Source organism: Harmonia axyridis, chromosome 6, assembly GCF_914767665.1.
Source record: "Harmonia axyridis chromosome 6, icHarAxyr1.1, whole genome shotgun sequence".
Classification (NCBI taxonomy): domain Eukaryota; kingdom Metazoa; phylum Arthropoda; class Insecta; order Coleoptera; family Coccinellidae; genus Harmonia; species Harmonia axyridis.
This window is the reverse complement of record NC_059506.1, coordinates 25,768,947-25,787,286: the sequence shown is the minus strand read 5'-3', so window position 1 is coordinate 25,787,286 and position 18,340 is coordinate 25,768,947. Positions and strand designations below refer to the sequence as shown.

At 34.8% G+C, this 18,340-nt stretch overlaps 1 protein-coding gene across 2 annotated transcripts in view; it reads left to right on the top strand.

Moving 5' to 3' along the window:
• The first annotated feature begins 405 nt into the window (after nt 1-405).
• The window catches only part of LOC123683440 (15-hydroxyprostaglandin dehydrogenase [NAD(+)]-like), a 36,427-nt gene continuing 18,492 nt past the window's right edge, over nt 406-18,340 (top strand). The window contains exons 1-5 of one of the 2 annotated variants that reach the window (XM_045622484.1): nt 488-687; nt 3,254-3,380; nt 6,066-6,172; nt 13,629-13,966; nt 15,407-15,807. In XM_045622484.1, the coding sequence (XP_045478440.1) occupies nt 592-687; nt 3,254-3,380; nt 6,066-6,172; nt 13,629-13,966; nt 15,407-15,533 (795 nt within the window). In that variant the 5' untranslated portion in view covers nt 488-591 and the 3' untranslated portion in view covers nt 15,534-15,807. Of the gene's footprint in view, nt 688-3,253; nt 3,381-6,065; nt 6,173-13,628; nt 13,967-15,406; nt 15,808-18,340 lie in introns of those variants that run through there. The other variant, XM_045622487.1, reaches the window with a different exon arrangement.

Below are 18,340 nucleotides of genomic sequence, written 5' to 3'. Positions count from 1 at the left end.
TTGTATGGCAGCGTGTGAGAATTCTGAAAATATACTCTGTGTATAAAATTCAACCCCAAGGATGCTTTGAATGCTTTGACCAAATTTGGCAGTTTAACTAGTCGAAGGTAAAAATTGATGAAAATTCCAAAGAAATCAAACAAAAGATGAAAACATTTTCCATTAAAAATGTGTTACACTACAACTATTAGTCTCACACTTCAGCACCCTTCTTGGCATATATTCCACCAGGCGATTGATTTCCTCCTGAGGTATTGCATTCCAGGCATTCTATCATTCATACTGAAGAGTTTCTATTCAACCAACTCCTGGAGTGGCATTCTGTAAGGCCGTAGCGAAAAGTAATGGTACTAAATCGCGAAATTATTTCGGATCGGTATTCTGTGATGGGGTTCGGCAATAGTAGCGGTCACCTAAGTCAAAACCGATAAGGCAAAAACGGTGTTGACCTTGGTAGAATAATCTGCGCTTGGAGCTAGCCAGAAGGGAGCTAATATCATCAGCGATCAGCGCTGTTATAAACTGAATGCATCATAAGCGTGTACTGCATACATCCTTACGAGTATAATAAGATTTGCTCAGGACAAGAAGATGTTTGAAATAAAGGGAAAAGTGGCTTTAGTGACAGGCGGAGCTTCTGGTATTGGTCTTGAAATAGCAAAACGATTATTGGAAGAAGGTGCAAAAGTAAGTACTTACTTATTTTCAATTTCCAATCATTTATGGAATTACAAAAAAATTATTTGTAGGCATGATAGGAAAAATAGTTATTTATTGTACAAGATGATACATTTTTACTTTATCTTTGAGAGGTCGTCTTTTAGCCTCTAGACGCTAGTCGATTCACTAATTACGCACAAGAAGATAATGCGATTTTATAATCGTGTGCAATAAAACATTTTTTTTTTATAGCAAGACTCAAAACTCAAGTCAAATAAAAATTGTAATTTTGTTGCGATTCAGCAGCTATTCGCAGTTGGAAATTTCGGTTCATGAGTTTTTTTTTGCATTAACCGAGCTTTGTCTTGGGTACAGCCATAAGTAAATGGTTCCAAATGATTTGCAATCTTTAGCTCTTGGGCAATTGAAACAGTGCTTACTTGACGGTCAGACTCGACAATGTCCATGATTTTATCGACATTTTCGACAATTGTTCTTCATGTGCGTGGTCTTTAGCATAGAAATTACCGAAACGAAATCGACGAAACCAAAATTGTGCGTAATTGGCTTTAACAGTATCAGAACCATAAACACTATTTACATTTTCAGCAACCTGGATTGCATTTTCGCCTTTATCGGAGAAAACTGTAAAATGAAGCGTATTTTCTCTTTGCTCAGTTCATCTTTGATGTGCGCTCAGACTGAACTGAGTCAACTTATCACAAAACTGTCAGAAATGTTTTTGTAGCACGAAATTTTATCTCTCTAACGACATCTAGTGGAACTCAATCGGACAATAGATAACTGAAGCCATATATTGGAAAAATAATGGATTTCTTTTTACTACACCTAATATTGATGAAATCAGATAAAATTTTTCAACTGATTAACATAAACATTAATACAATGGAATCGAAAAGTCCAATTATATGTATCACAATGTTCGTTTTTTTAATCGATCAGTTGTACTTTGTATTAATAATGCATTACTGTTCATTGAAATTGTCCGAAGTAGAGTTAGTGTACGACTTTATGCATCTATTGAACAAAGTTCTCCAATCCAATCATTGGCGATACTAGAGTTGACTCATGGAGGGGGGGTTTAACCTATTTTTAAAAAGCAAAATCTTTCAATTATCTATTAAATTTTTTTTTTGAATTGTTACTTACAATTTTTTCAAATTTCTTCTAATTAATGGGGGTTTTGTCTCCAATATAACCCCTACCCTCGTTACCTATATGTATCAAATAAATTCAATGAATTTTTCAATATTTCAACGCACACTTAACATCAATTTTGGGGATTCATAAAATCAATGAATACCGGTATAAGTTAAAGAATGAAATTTCAATATATTGATGAAAAAGTAGGTACATTGTATCAAGGAAATCAAGTTAATTATTTCTATTTCTATTCTTCAATATAATGAACCAATTTTTTCCACTCAACCTGTACCTTCTCTCAGAATTAAGATATCACAATTAATAAAAAGAGTAATGTTCAGAAAATGTACGCCAACATCTGAGTGTTCGTGAACATTCAGTTTGTTTTTATTATTTTTTTGTTCGCCCTGTATATAACCATAAGCAAGTACCTGAGTACTGGAGTAGAACAGTTATATTCCTGAGAAATAACGATTTCCAACTTTGTCAGACTGTTAATTTTACCAATTAATATTTTATTCCCATATTTTTTTATCATAAAATAAATATCAAAAATTGGTTATCAAAAATTGGTTATCAAAAAGTTCAAATGCATTGAATTTTATGTCAATGTCATGTTTATTGTTATGCCACTGTATGCTTAAGTTTATCTAGAGGAGAAGGTCTGACACTTGATATGAACATTCGAGAGATATAATTAAATCTCAATTTTCGTTACGGTAGCCTAGGGAATTTTTTTCGAAGTTTTCCGAATTATATATGTTTTTGGTGATGAAATCAAAACGAAATTTCAAAAACAGCACGTAGAATTTTAACTTTGTCGGATCTGACTTCACTGAAGTATTAAGTTTTTTGTTCAACATTCTGCTGGAATTTTCTATGGTTTTAAGGTAGAAGATTTTCAGCCACGTGACACAATCATTTCCTATAATAAACATTTTGATTAACAGCAACGTTTCAGGCATTATATTTCCTTCTCAAGGTTTATGAAGAGTAATAATCATTTGAACAATAATTAAAAGTCGTATGGGTCATATAAATAAAATTTGCATTATCTTAGGGATTCTAAACGCTGTCGTATTCATAGATTTACATCCATTTAATCATGAAACAGAAATGTTCTGTTCTGTTTCAAAGAGTCGAACCTTCGACATAGTTAGAGACCATTCCTGACTCAAAACTTGAAAATCACAGACATCACGACGAAATTATATGGTGATATGTTCGAGGAAATGTTAGAGCCGTTTGTAATAAATAAATAAATAAACATGTGCTCATAATCTAATTCATACAGCACAAGCTGCCATTGCAATTATTTTAAATTATAATTTAACTTCAGCTCGAGAGTTCCTTAAGGGATACTAAAAATATGCAATAGATACTTTTATATAAATCGAATATACATCCGACATTTTGATGCTGATTTTAGGGAGTCTCAATTGCTGATATAAACCAGGAAATTGGAAAAAAAGTTTGCAATGAACTACAGAAAAAATTTGGCAGCAATAAAGTTATATTCGTGAAAACTGATGTGTCCGACAAGTCGTCTTTCGAAAGTGAGCTTCACATTAACACTCATATAAGTATTACATAATTATTAGTTTTTTGAATCGAAATATACAAAACGGAGGTAGCCTTCTATATTTTGCGAATGGATAAGGAAACTCTCTGCTTTTTTTTCGAAATATCCACTCGGGAGTTAGAGGGAATGAAGAGGCCAGAAAAGGAGCACAAACTCCTTTCATCGGCCCGAAACTTTCCCGTGGCGTAGACAAATGTAAAGGGTGTTTTTTTCGAGGTATATAACTTTAAGTTGGCATTACTGTTCCAGATGGCGATCGCTTTAACAGCTGTCAAGTGATTTATTCTAAGTTTGGTTTGGCAATTCATCATGAATAGACTCACGCCTGAACAACGCTTGCAAATAGTGCAATTTCATTTCGAAAATAATGGTTCTGTGCGGAATACGTATCGCTCACTACGTCCATTTCATCGTCGACAAAATTGTCCATCAGAGCAGTTAATTCGATTAACCATGGAACGTTTTCGCACCACGTTTACTTTTATTGATAACTCGCATCCCCAGAGACGCCGTACGGTGCGTACAGAAGAAGCTATTGCTGCTGTAGAGCGTAGCATTGAGGAAGTCCCGAATGAGTCTATCCGCCATCGAGCACAGGAATTGACTCTGTGTCCATCCACTTTATGGAAGGATCTTGGTTTACAAAATGCTTATAAAATCCAACTCGTGCAAGAATTGAAGCCAAACGATCATCAAGTAAGGCGTAGATTCGTCGAATGGCCCAAAATGAGATTGCCGTTGTTCCCGACTTTCATAAGAGAATTTTGTTTAGCGATGAAGCGCAGTTCTGGTTGAATGGCTACGTCAACAAACAAAACTGCCGCAGTCCAGAAAAACTGACTGTTTGGTGCGCTTTATGGACTGGTGGAATCATTGGTCCGTACTTCTTCAAAAACGATGATGGCCAGAACGTTACAATCAACGGGGATCGGTATAGAGCCATGATTACTAACTTTTTCATTCCTGAATTGAACAACCATGATGTCCAGGAGCTGTGGTTCCAACAAGACGGCGCAACATGTCACACAGCTCGTGCCACAATCGATTTATTGAAAGACACGTTTGGTGACCGCCTAATTTCACGTTTTGGACCTGTGAATTGGTCTTCAAGATCTTGTGATTTAACACCGCTAGACTACTTTCTGTGGGGCTTTGTGAAGTCATTGGTCTATGCGGATGAGCCGCAAACCCTTGACCATTTGGAAGACAACATTCGACGTGTTATTGTCGATATACGGCCACAAATGTTGGAAAAAGTCATCGAAAATTGGACGTCCAGATTGGACTACATCCGAGCAAGCCTTGGTAGTCATATGCCAGAAATCATATTTAAAATGTAATGCCACAAGATTATCTTGCGGATAAAAAAGTTCATGTCAATCGAATGATCCATCGTTGTTTTATTGCAATTTAAAGTTCTATAGCTCAAAAAAACACCCTTTACCTACAAGAAAAAGTTTCAGGAGAAGAAAAACACTGAAACAGAAACACTCTGGCGGAATCTTCCTGGTTTGGATCACTCCAAAAAGTTTCTTCGAAACTTTGACACTGCGAGATCCAAGAAGTCTCTGGATCTTAGCAAAAATATACTACACCTTCTCACTGGATTACTCACAGGGCATTGACACCTCATGAGAATGGGTTTAACAGAAAAAGAGCAGATGAATCTGCTCTGGGGAGGAGGAATAAACTCCGTATCATCTGGTTACAGAATGACTGGATATCACTAACGAAAAACCTGCTTTGGGCACGAAACTTTTAGTAGTGTGGAATTAGATACTGGAGTTCATTAGAACTCTGGAACTGGAAAGCGAACTGTAGATCACCTTATGAAAAGAATGGGGGCATAATAGACCATTAGGTCGCAGTGAAACGGAACCTACTTAATTAAATCTAATCTAATCTTTCCAAAATATTCTCCATGAAGATTAATACACTTTTCTATTCGTCTAACCCAATTTTCAAAACAAATTTTACACTCCACTGGAAGGATTCAACTGCGTTTTCTAGTGATGAAACACTCTCGCCAAACTATTTAATCTATATAGAAGGGAACAAGATGAAGTCAATGGGTGCTAAACCTAGACTGTGCAGCGGATAACTCATCAGTTGGACCACTCAGAAATTCACTTGTTCTAGCTGAAGTGTCAGTGCTGGCGTTGTCATGATGAGGATGATTCTTCTGCGCAAAACAGTTCAACCACTATTAAATATTTTGAGCATTTTTTTGCATCAATTGACACGAACCTGGTTATGAGCGATTGTCAAGTTATGCACAGCATCGATGTTTTCTGGCACCGCTAGGTAAAATGACGCTACATTTGTTCCTGTTTGAAGAATGGATAAATACTAGTTTCATGTGTTGATAGTGTTCCTTGTCACAAATCGATGAGGATCATGGTTAAACTGAACGAATTGTAATTCGAACCGCTTGACCACCCAGCTTATTTTCCAATTATGGCCCCCAGTGATTTTTCAGCAAACCTCGAAGAATACTCTAGGAAAAAAAATTTGACTCCAATGAAGGTTGTCGATATTGACATCTATTTTTTTTTATTTGTTAATAGCAAGACTTATTGAGTGCTGTTTTAACCATCGCTTACACTTAAGTAATGAATTTTCATGACATTAACATTGATGTGTATATTTTTTTTTCCAGAAGCTTTCTTAACCACTGTGAAAACTTTCAACGGTATTGATATTCTTGTCAATAATGCTGGAATATTCAATGATCGTAATTATGACAAAGAAATTGATGTCAATTTTGTGAGTATGTTGTGTTGTGGTGTGGTATAGGTATCTTGTAAAAAAAAGAAGTGTAAATTTCCTTTTCTGTAACAATGACTTCAGAGCGCAGAATGAGCCTAAATTAGAAGTACAAACGAAAATGAGAGATTCTCCGGTTATGAAAACAAGTGCCATAAATATGTTAAATTGTTTCCGTTTAATTATTAAAGTTTGATTGTTTTTCAAGTTTTCTTCTCATAGCATCTGCACTAAATAAGATATTCGACAAGAATTTGGTATAGCTATTCTTTTTTAAAGTCTACTTCTCATGTCAATTTTGATTGCAACTCTACTGGGTGCTATTTTTTCTGGAGCAGTGCCCGCCCTTTTCCTCCAGAATTTTGTTTTCGTTGGCCATTGGTATTTTAAAAAGAAGGAGAAGGAACTTCAATATATATTTTTTTAAATTTATTTATTTACTTATGCATAGTAAAAATGTGATACAATCAATATAAAATTATCTTCAATACCAGCTCGAGAGGTAACCTAAGCGCAAGTGGCTTGTTTTGCACCTATCCTACCCTTCGACCTGGTTTTCTATCTGTAAATCTTCTGAAACATCAACAATATATTAATTTATTTAATTTTTTTTTAAACTACCAATGGCCAATTGAAAAAACTTTTTAGTAGTAAGAAAGTTGTCATGAATGCATTAACTATTAGTTTCAGTGCCTATTTTCCTGATCTGTAGCTAATCATCATACAAAAAATAGGATTACAAGAAACATCCAAAGCGTTTGCGGGTCTATAGAACTTTTTTTCTTGATCCATGGTGCGGCAAAACCTACTGACGAGTTTCAAAGGGCTATAAAAAAAAATGGTGATTGTTAGAGAAAAACGATTTCATTCATTCGAAGCAGTAAGAAATATAGTTTTTTGCTCAAGTTTTGAAAACGAAATCACTGATGTAGACGATTTCGGAGATTTTCGAATGCTTTTAGGCATATCCCGAGCGGTATGGCCCGGATTTCTTCGATTATTCGCTGCTAGAGTTCTAGCAGGGTGTGTGGACGATGCTTGAAGACCTTATCTTCAAAGTGGCCCCAAAGAAGGAAGTCGCAGATGCTAAAAAGTGATGAACGCGCTGGCCAACCCACGTCCCCTCTCAGTGAGACCAGTCTCCCTGGGAACACTGTCTCAAAACAGCTAATGAAGTTCGAGCTGTGGGCTGTAGCGCCATCCTGCTAGAACCAGATGTCACCCAGATCGTGTTCTTCAGCAAGTTCTTCCAATTCAGGCTGTAGGAAGGTTTCCAAAGTTGCTACTCGAACAGCCTGCACATTTTTCGGTGTTCTTGCCGTTCTCGGTCATCCATGTTCTCGCCCTTGTCGTATACTTTTTGTTTCCCCAATTTGACGAGCCCAAGTTTTGATTGTGTTTGCAGAGGGGACTGAAATGTTAACAGGAATGACGAAATGGCGCCGAAACGCCCGCTGGGTCGCGATCACAGAACGGTTATATTCGTAAAACGTGCTCACGTCAAAGCTTCGATGCACTTCGGTCCAAATAATGGTGCTGACTAAAAACTACTGACTTTAAAGAACACAAGACCCCTTCCGCACCTACCTGCCCCCACCACATCGCGAGCAATGACCTGTCAAAACTCGTCAGTCGGTTCTGCCGCACCCTTAAGAGTCCGTTCACGCGGCGCAAATTCAGGCGTTTTCTTAACTAATTCGGTCTTGATTTTCTCAGGAACGGTAAACGCTATCCAGATGATTCAAAACAATATTGGAAAGTCTTTATCCCTTGTATGTTCGTTAGGTAATAATTTCACTTTAAGTTGCAAATTAATTGTTTTATTGAAGTAGAAAGTACGATTTTCAATACCAATTTTAAATAATTTATTGTCGCTTCAGTTGACCTAAATTCGAAAATCTAATACAATATGGTCATAGCCTATTTCTTCTTCTTTCCAATGATACCAATTAGAAATATATTACATCATAGTTACTCAAAATTGTATGTGACGTTGTAAATCTGTTTCAAGTGCCAGAATTGTGAACTAAAAATCGTTGCTCCTCCCTGAGGGGCGTGGTTTGTAGCTATCAGGACCGTCTTTTAAGAAATATATTCTTGAAAACCTGAATTATTTATCACGAACAAAAAACAATTTTGTCGCTTATAACTGCATGTTTCTATTGCAGCATTGATTATCTTTAGAGCCATACGATCGATTTTCATGTAACTTTCTCGAATGAAAAAATGGATTCCTCATGGAAGGTTTTGGATTGGATCCAATAGTCAATTAATTACTTCGGATCGAAGGTTTCGTAAGTTTGGGAAAAAGTAAATGTCTGTTATTATGAAGGAAAGCGATTCGGATGTAATGATGGTTAGCAAATTACCTTGTTTTTACCATATTTCATATAATACAAAATTTGGGAAGTTCAGAAGCTCTCTTAGATTCGGTATTGTGCTTGAGGATAATACTTTGGAAGTTAACGAGAAGTGATTTCGTGTAAATTTATTTGAGTTATTTCACGATTTTATTGCCACATCAGACAAACATCAATTGTAAATAAAGGTTATTCGGTACTCTTTTGTGTACCGTATTATTTCGTTGCTGGACAATTTGACAGTTTCTAGGTAGGTTCAGCATTGCATAGGTACCTGAAAGAAGGCAATTTCGGAGTAAAGATTCAAAATGGTCTATTTTTGTACCGATACATATATTTCTACTTACTCAATGATATTATGTAGAAATGAAGAATACTAACTATACCTGACATTAAAATAACATCAAATTTTCAAACTGAAATTTCTAGAATGGTATTTTCAATTTGGGGTTGAGGTACCTATTACTAGAAGTTTTCATATCTATTTGGCGTGTGAGGTTCTTCTTATAATTTTGTTAATGTGTATTGAATCGAACCTTTTTTGCTGGGAAATATCTTTGGATGAATTCCGAATTGTTTATATTCTGCAATTCATAGATTCTCTGAAAGAACTTTCTAATCACTCCGTTTTTTTTTTAATGAAATTTATCTAATATGCGTTTGGTGAAGGAAATAAAAATTGGGTTTCAATCGAAATTAGTATTCGTACGTGATATGTGTAGAATTTCGAAAACAATATGTACTTGTCCAGAACATCCAGAAATACTTGATATATGCACATCCTCCGTCAGTAGTGTCATGAATCCTTATGATGGTTATGCACAGCTGAAGAAAATAGGAATGATATGTATATTCCTTGTTTTTCATTTTCACTGTACGAAAGAAAGAAGAAGAAAGAAAGTTTATTCAGAAGTAGTTAACAGAAAATCATTCAAAATTTTTACAATGATCATAACTATAATAATTTCAAAATAAAAGAGTAAACAATGAAGTATGTAATGCCTGGGAACAGATAGCGTTGAAATCTATGGAAGAAGCCGCAGCAGAAGAAGTGAACTAAGCGATCGAATGTGGAAGTATCGACATAAATGGTACACCTTCAATAACGGTATTTTGTGATGGTAGTTGGGCTAAACGATCTTATCGAAACTTGGGAAATTATAATTCACTCTCCGGAGTTCCTACAATTGTTGGGATGCAAACTGGAAAAATTTTATACTTAGGCGTGAAAAAAAGTATTGCATAATATGTCAAAGAGTTCAAACTAACAATGACACACCAACAGAGCATACATGTTAAAAAATTGGAATTCATCTTCGACCGCCATGGAAGCTGAAGGATTTTGTTCCAGTTCACCCATGTACAACAAAATGATTGCCGATGGGGTCAATAGTTGTTACAAAAAATTCTTGATAGTAGATCTTATGAACATTGTACAGGGTGGGCAAATAAGCGAGGTAAGCGGCTATATCTCAGGAATCACTCATCGTAGAGACTTGCGGTAAAAAATTTTACCACCAAAGTAAACAAAAGAAAACACTGGAAATTGTTTTGAGGTTCGTACCTCCACCGCTAGGGGGCGTAATAGTTATCGTCAAGTAGAAAAATGCATTTTACTCGAAAAATTTTCATATTAAGTTGGAAAAAAAATATCATCACTGTAAACCTTGGAAAATTCTCTATCTGTTTGAATTGTCACTTTCGATTTTGCGACATCGAATAAGGGTGGGGGAAAGATAGAAATCTGACTGATTGAAATGTCTGTAACTTCAGTTTGGCTCATCATTTTTGAGCGAATTAAATCTTATTTGAGAGACAACATCTTGTTGATTAAGGAAAAAATATACTCATGATGAATTTGATTCAGCTGCTTCCGATAGGGAGCGCTAAGTCAGAAGTTCATTGTTTTGTTCATTTTTCTCTGAAATTTCAAATGTAATGATAGGATTTTCTTAACAGAAACAAAAATTCCATCAAATTTGCATGAAAAAACCTGAAGGTCGCAAAGCGATAATTTCAGGCGTTCTGAAGTTATGGCCGAAAGAAGATATTCTTCAACTGATGCACTGCGAAAAACCAAATTGAGTCTTCAAGTTCTAACAGAAACAGAAATCCCATCCAATTTGTATGAAAAAACCAAAAGGTCGCAAAGCGATAGCTTCAGGGGTTCTGGAGTTATGGACGAAAAAAGATATTCTTCAACTGATGCACTGAAAAACTAAATTGTGTCTTCTTTCGGCCATAACTCCAGAACGCCTGAAGCTATCGCTTTGCGACCTTTTGGTTTTTTCATACAGATTTGATGGGATTTCTGTTTCTGTCAGAACCTAAAGACACAATTTGGTTTTTCGCAATGTATCAGTTGAAGAATATCTTCTTTCGGCCATAACTTCAGAACGCCTGAAATTATCGCTTTGCGACCTTCAGGTTTTTTCATGCAAATTCAATGAAATTTTTGTTTCTGTTAAGAAAATCCTATCATTACATTTGAAATTTCAGAGAAAAATGAACAAAACAATGAACTTCTGACTTAGCGCTCCCTATCGGAAGCAGCTGAATCAAATTCATCATGAGTATATTTTTTCCTTAATCAACAAGATGTTGTCTCTCAAATAAGATCTAATTTGCTCAAAAATGTTGAGCCAAACTGAAGTTACAGACATTTCAATCAGTCAGATTGCTATCTTTCCCCCACCCTTTTTCGATGTCGCAAAATCGAAAGTGGCAATTCAAACAGATAGAGAATTTTCCAAGGTTTACAGTGATGATATTTTTTTTCCAACTCAATATGAAAATTTTTCGAGTAAAATGCATTTTCTACTCGACGATAGCTATTACGCCCCCTAGCGGTGGAGGTATGAACTTCAAAATAATTTCCAGTGCTTTCTTTTGTTTACTTTAGTGGTAACATTTTTTACCGCAAGTCTCTACGATGAGTGGTTCCTGAGATATAGCCGCTTACCTCGCTTATTTGCCCACCCTGTACAGTTCAGAAAATAGAATGTATCAATCATTTACTGAGGAACTACTGTAACAAATTACGAGAACTCTCGAAAGCACGTAGTGTTCTAGGGCCGTTGAAGAATGTGATCAGCAAAAATATTTCACGATGCAGAACGGCTATATTATAATCTGTACAATTCAGAAAAGGAAAAAACGCATGAAGATAACATTAATTTTTTGAAGATGGATATTATTTATAGCGTCAGTCATATATTTGGTGAACATAAGAATTGTGCCACATTAGGCTACTTTTGTGAGAAAAAAGTAGCTGATTAAGACAAGTATATGCAAGATTTGTGACAGTTCGATATAGAGGAGAAAATTATGCAGGTGTTGAGATATTTAGCACTACATGCCAGAAGTCTCATAGAAAAGGTAACAACGAACATTGTGGAACAATTCAATGCTATGATCAAAGAGTAAGAGGTAAAAGAATTAATTACGCTTTGAGAAGATGCTACCAAAGTCCTTGTTAGGCAGTAGTTGTTGCAAAGAATTAAAAAAACCGCTATACGCTATAGACAAAGATATGATAGGTCGTAGTCCAGGACAAACGGTGAAGAGAATGGAACGAAGTAGTGTCTTCAAAAAGAAAAAGAAGAAGGGGCTGGAAGCTACAGTTCTCTGCAGGGCCAGATAATAATTATTGAGAAAATTGTGAAAACCCAGACATGGATGAGGAAATAATCCAATTATATAGGACTGAATTCTTGAGGGGTTTAATCAAAACAGAAGAAGCTCATAAAGAAATTGAGCTGAAAACACGCCTTCAAACTGATTCCGCTGATTGGCATCAGCAGAGGAGGAAATTGTTGACGGCTTCAATATTTGGAAAAAATGTAAATTGCTCGAGAGTTGAAAGCATTTTAAATAAACATTTTTCTGCAAAAGCTATAGATTGGGGAAAAATAATGAAGATCGAGCGAAGCGTCTATTAGAGAATGAATTGTGCTCGAAGATCACAAACAGTGGCCTTTTTATTAATAAAAAAAGGTCTAGGTCCTTCTCCAGATGGCATTTTTGAAAAAAGTAATCATTCAATTGAAATCAAATGCCCTTTTTCAGCAAGAAATAATATGATAAAGGACGCTATTGAAAGGAAACAAATAACATATTTGGAAAAAATGATGATCAGGAATATCGATTGAAACAAAGTCAGAATTATTATTTTCAAGTTCAGGGACAATTAAATATAGCTGAAAGAGAAAAATGCTTTTGTCGTGTGAACTTTGAAGAGTTTTTCGAAGGAAAATTTCATTAGAACTGTGCTTCACCTGTAATAATTGACCTAAGAAATAGAGGCTTAAAAATAAGGATCCTCAATACAAACTAGATCTTCAGGATAAGAAAAATTGAAGAAAACAGTAGGCAATTTGAGATATATCATTATGAACCAAGCTGATTTTTTTCAATTATAACAAAGTACTATTCCTTAAAACTGTAGATATTTATGAAATGAGTTCATCAAAATTCTCAATGAAACTTTTTTATTTCGGATTAGATATTTCAAAATTCATTCCATTTAATTCATAAGGGTTTTTAACAATTCAAAAAATGGGGATAATGGTATATCAAAGCGTATTTGGATTCTCAATTCGATATCAAGTAATTATGGAAAGTAGAGTCTTTTTCAAAACCTAAAAAACAGTTCGTGTTTCTCAACTCTGTTCTTATTATAAAGAAACCGTCTTTACAACCATAATCATAGGTGACCATTTGACAATCATTTCATTTCATCAAAATGTCGAAAATGCGGCTGCATATTCCGACACGCACTAGTAGAATTCGAGAAAGAAACGAGATCATCCCAATGCGTTACAAATTCATTCAATATGGGCTGAGGGCCTAATACGTTCCCTATATTTTTACTACGATAGTCGACGCCCACCCGCTCTTGCCTCTTCACGTTGCGACCCCTCTGCTTCCCAAGCAGTGTGGTGTAAACAGACTCTTAAGTATCCAAAGAATCTCTCATTTGGTTTGTACCTCCAATTCAGGAACACCTTGTATTAGACAGACTTCTGTCAAATGCTTCATTCTTACTTTCTCTTTTTAGTTGTGAATACTAGTACTAATTTTTCATTTACTTTTAGAAAGGAATTGTTCATGGGATCACCCTCGGTATTCAGAAATATATCCTCCATTATAAATCAGGATCTGAAGGAGTCATATTGAATACTGCATCGTTAGCAGGTACAACAGTTCATCCCGTTGTGCCTGTTTATGGTGCCATTAAGAGTGCCATTGTATCTTTAACAATGGCATTGGGTGATGAAATTCATTACAACAGAACTAAGGTTAGGATTGTAGCTGTAGCTCCCGGTTTTACAACAACAAATATTTTACCGAAATCTGGAATGAAGTCTGTTTGTCTGGACGATGATATTGGTCAAATATTCGAGGATCAATTCCATTTACTCAAAGAACAGCCGTAAGTTTTACATTTAGTTTGTCACCCATTGAGTTTTCGAAGAAATATATCAAAAAAGTTGTCAACTTCGACAATGATATATAAAACCATAGACCTCTAATAACATGGACTGGCTCTAACGTGGCTTCTACTCGCTACGCTCTGCGGACTATCAAAGAGAGAGGTGTTGTGGAGGATGGAATAATTAATGGCAAAAGAAAATATTTTTTTATTTCTATTCCAGAGTTTTTAGATAATTCGGTATATCAATAATATTACAGATAATTAAATTTATATTCGATATAATATAGCTACAAGTGTAACTGAACTTTGGGGAATTCAAAATTTGTGATGAATAAAAAAACACAAAGGGAAATTTACTAAATTTTTAAAATTTTATACATGTTGTCTTCAGAAATAGCCCAAATATTTTTGAGTAATAAACTGAGGAATTAGTGAGTGTTATTGGGGATGAAAGTGCAATATTTCTCATATCAAAGAAGGACAATTCAGCCTTATACAAAAGTATTATATCAAAAATATACATCTTCCTTTACTCTGCAGTTTAAAAAAGTACTGCAAATTTTATACAAGGGTTTATTATATTACCTTTTATCATCAAATATGCAAGGACATTTGAAAGAAAAACATATAAAACATATAATAAAGATCAATATAAAAAAATTATGATTAACATCTGACGGAGAGATTCGGAACTCGAATACCATGGTCAAAAACTTCGGATCTATAAAGGGTAGGAGTTTGCCGTAGAGTATTCATTTAATTTTAGTAACACATGTTCTCAATATCATAATTGTATGGCTTCTTCCTTCAAAACTTTGGTTCCATAGGGATTGACACAATAGTCTTCTGTTTCGAAGTAATTACTACATATTACGGATGTGGCAGAAGGTTTTCAGTCTTTGCTTAAAATTGCCATCACCCATTTCATTTAATTTCTCGGAAACCTGTGAAAATATTCAATAATATAAACGATACATAAGTTCTTGTTTTTTACCTATGAAATGTCACGTCCAACCCTTTTTTGGAACTAACAACTCAATTATGAGCTACACACGAAGCAGACATACTTAAAATTGTTTATTACTACTAAAATAAGGAGAAGAATTACCACAACCACATAGTAAAACGTTAAGAAATGCGTAATATCCACAAGAAAACACACACAATCAATTCACAAAACCAATGCTTTGCCATTAACACTCTTTCATTGTCACAATACACCGATATCAATAATCTCTCTCTAATGCCCAGTCAATGTTATTATAGGTCTATGTATAAAACTTAGAAATTGAGACAATTTTGGAATATTGTACCGTGAAGTACCATCTATCGTCCATTTGATGAACTGTTCAGCTGACATTGCTATTCTGCCATGATAGAAAGAACCAAACTATGATTATTGTGAAAATTTTAAATGATATTCAAAATATGTTTCAGGGTTGAGATTGTTGGAGAAAATGTCATGAAGATAATTAAGGAGAAACCATCAGGAACTGTTTGGATATCTGAAGATGGAGAAGATATTGTGGAATATATTCCATCGAGACCATCATTCAAACCATGAAGTCAAAATAATTTAATATTTTTCTTACTTATGTGAAACTGTGTAGTTGAAAAGTGTTCTTGTTTTTGAGAGAAATATGGTTAGGTTAGGTTAGATCTTGTTTTTGAGAGGAACTTTTTTACTTTATTATTCTCTGAATTCTCTCCTAAAAGGTGCTGTATGCCAACTTGATATAGTTGAAACCATGTGATGTAACTTTTAATGAATTCTAATAATACACATCTTAAAATGTAAGACATTTCTTACAATAAAGTGTACTAATTGGATTTATTCATTTTTGTTTTTTTATAATCTTCTCCATTCTGTTTCCTCATATTGAACTCATAGTCCTTTAAAATAGTGGCTAGTTTTGTTGTTAATATCTTCTCTTCCAATTTATATCCCCTCTCGTCGCAAAATAATTGGAATTGTTTTCAAATCGATGCGTTGCTGATTTTGGTATTCTAACATGCACTTTTAATGATGATTATATGTGTTTCATTGGGAAACGGAAATACTTCACAGGTGCATGGGTGGCACCAAGGCGGTTCTGGAGATACCCCATTTATTGGGTCTTACTGTCTTCGTAGCCGAGATACAGGGTGTTTTATGAATTTTGCCTGTTTCTTTTTGAGGCTATATCAAACGAACCACCAGGTGTATTTTCTTCATATTTGGCAAATATGTTCCTAATTGAGAACCCACACGTATCATGCAATAACCGCCTTGAAAATCCAGGTCTGGGTTAACAAAAAATTATGAATCCTTTGAATCCTCGGAACAACACCCTGTACATCGGAATTTTGAAAATCTGTTTTAATATTCGGAAACACCACTAAAAACTAAACTGAGACGTGTACTTCAAATTTTCGCGCAGACAATTTTACTGCACAAATTTTCAACGTAAAAGTGAAGCTTCTAAGAACTTGGATACCTGAAAGTGGTTTGAAGTCTAACAATGTACATTGAATTATTCTCGTTGGAATAATGTAAGTAGATTATTTCTACTATAAAAATATTGTGATTGGCTAGAACGTATATGAATTACTAGAATTGAAAATTTCTATTGGTTTCGAGAAACGTCAGAAATAATCTATAATATTATTGATATATTGAACTATCTAAAAACTTTGGAATAGAAATTAAAGAATAAGAAGTGCTTCAGATAGCACTCAATGAAATTCACCTTTTTCTGAAAGAAATTTTAGATATCATGAAAATCAGTACCATACAGTACTGTAATGAGTTCATTACAGCACTGTTTTTAGTACAGTATTGAACTCATTATGATACTGAAATAGAGCAAAAAAAAAAATTTAAGAGCGCGTTCCCATTGCCATATTGAGCTATTTCAATACTATTCTCATCCGAATAACTCAATATTTCTATAAAAAAAAATGAAAACGTGTTATTCCTATAGCCAATCATGTGTTCTGCCATCAATTATTCCATCCTTCACAACACCTCTCTCTTTGTTGGTCCGCAAAGCGCTGCGAGTAGAAGCCACGCGGGGGTCAGTACATGTTATTATAGATATGTCTATGAATAAACCTGAATTAACTCCTGGCAAGGGCGTAGAAATGGGGGAGGTACTGGGGGTAATTACCCCCCTCCAAGATTTTCAAAATATAGATAGAATTGTTTTGAAAACAACTTGAAAAAGCGTTTAATACTTGAAATGGTGTCGGTTAAACACAGCGTATTTCAACTTAATTGGCAAACTAAAAGAAAAGGGTTGAATAAATACCGAAATTTGACTTCCGTCCTTTCGTTCGTACAGCATATGTCATATCATTGCTTTCTTTGATGTTCCACCTGTTCTTCGACAACAATCAGTTGTGGTTTAACTCCCAGTGAGCATCAATGTATCGCTCTGTGTGTTTCAGGTATCGTAAAATACGATTTTTAATTCTTAATATAACCAATAAGGCCAACTGAAAATGTAAGTGGCTTCCAATTCATTTTAATATTGTATATTGTGTTTTTATAATGATATTGTTGTGTTTGGTTCATTAGTGTATTGTGAATCTTTCAGAGCCACGAAGAAGATTTCAAATAAATCGAAACGTCGGCACATTTTTCCAAATAAGCCTTTGGTTTTACTGACCTCATCCCGTTAATATACCCGATATAAAATTTTAGAAAACTCGCAAAGACGAAGAACTGAAATTTATCCATAAAATGAACAAATAATAATCATTTTACTTTCCTATGAAATCGACACGTCAGTGAAAAATCGAACACTTTTACTGTTTATGAGTTTATTATCGCTTTCGAGATAAGTAGTTTCATTGTATTACAAGCTCGTCCGAGGTTTATTATTTTCATTTATCTGTCTGATTCAGCATCTTCCCTTTTTTGTCATCTGAAATTTTTGCATTCGTCATCGGTATACACTTACTCGTTGTTTTCGGTTTTTTGTTTTCATTCTCGTCACAAAATTTCAATATGTAGTTATCAAAGAACTGAATTCGCATCGAAAAATTGTCTGGGCTGTGTTGTACAATTTATTGTAATTCATTCAAATTGCAATTTGTTTGTGAAGACATCAGTTTTGAATTGAATACATCTACAGGGTGTTCCTTAATTGGAGGTACAAATGAAAATGACAGATTTCTCGGATCATTTCAAGAAGAAAAGTCCTATAACATGAGTCCGCAAACGCTTTGTTTTTGAGATACAGGTGTTCAAGTTTTTCTCTCATACCACCTTCCCTTCACAAGATATTTAACTTGAACTGGTAAAGATATTCCAACTTAAAATTTTCATCATGTGATATCCTAATTTTGAATGCAAATCACAGGGTGAATTTTTTCTGGATGGGTGTC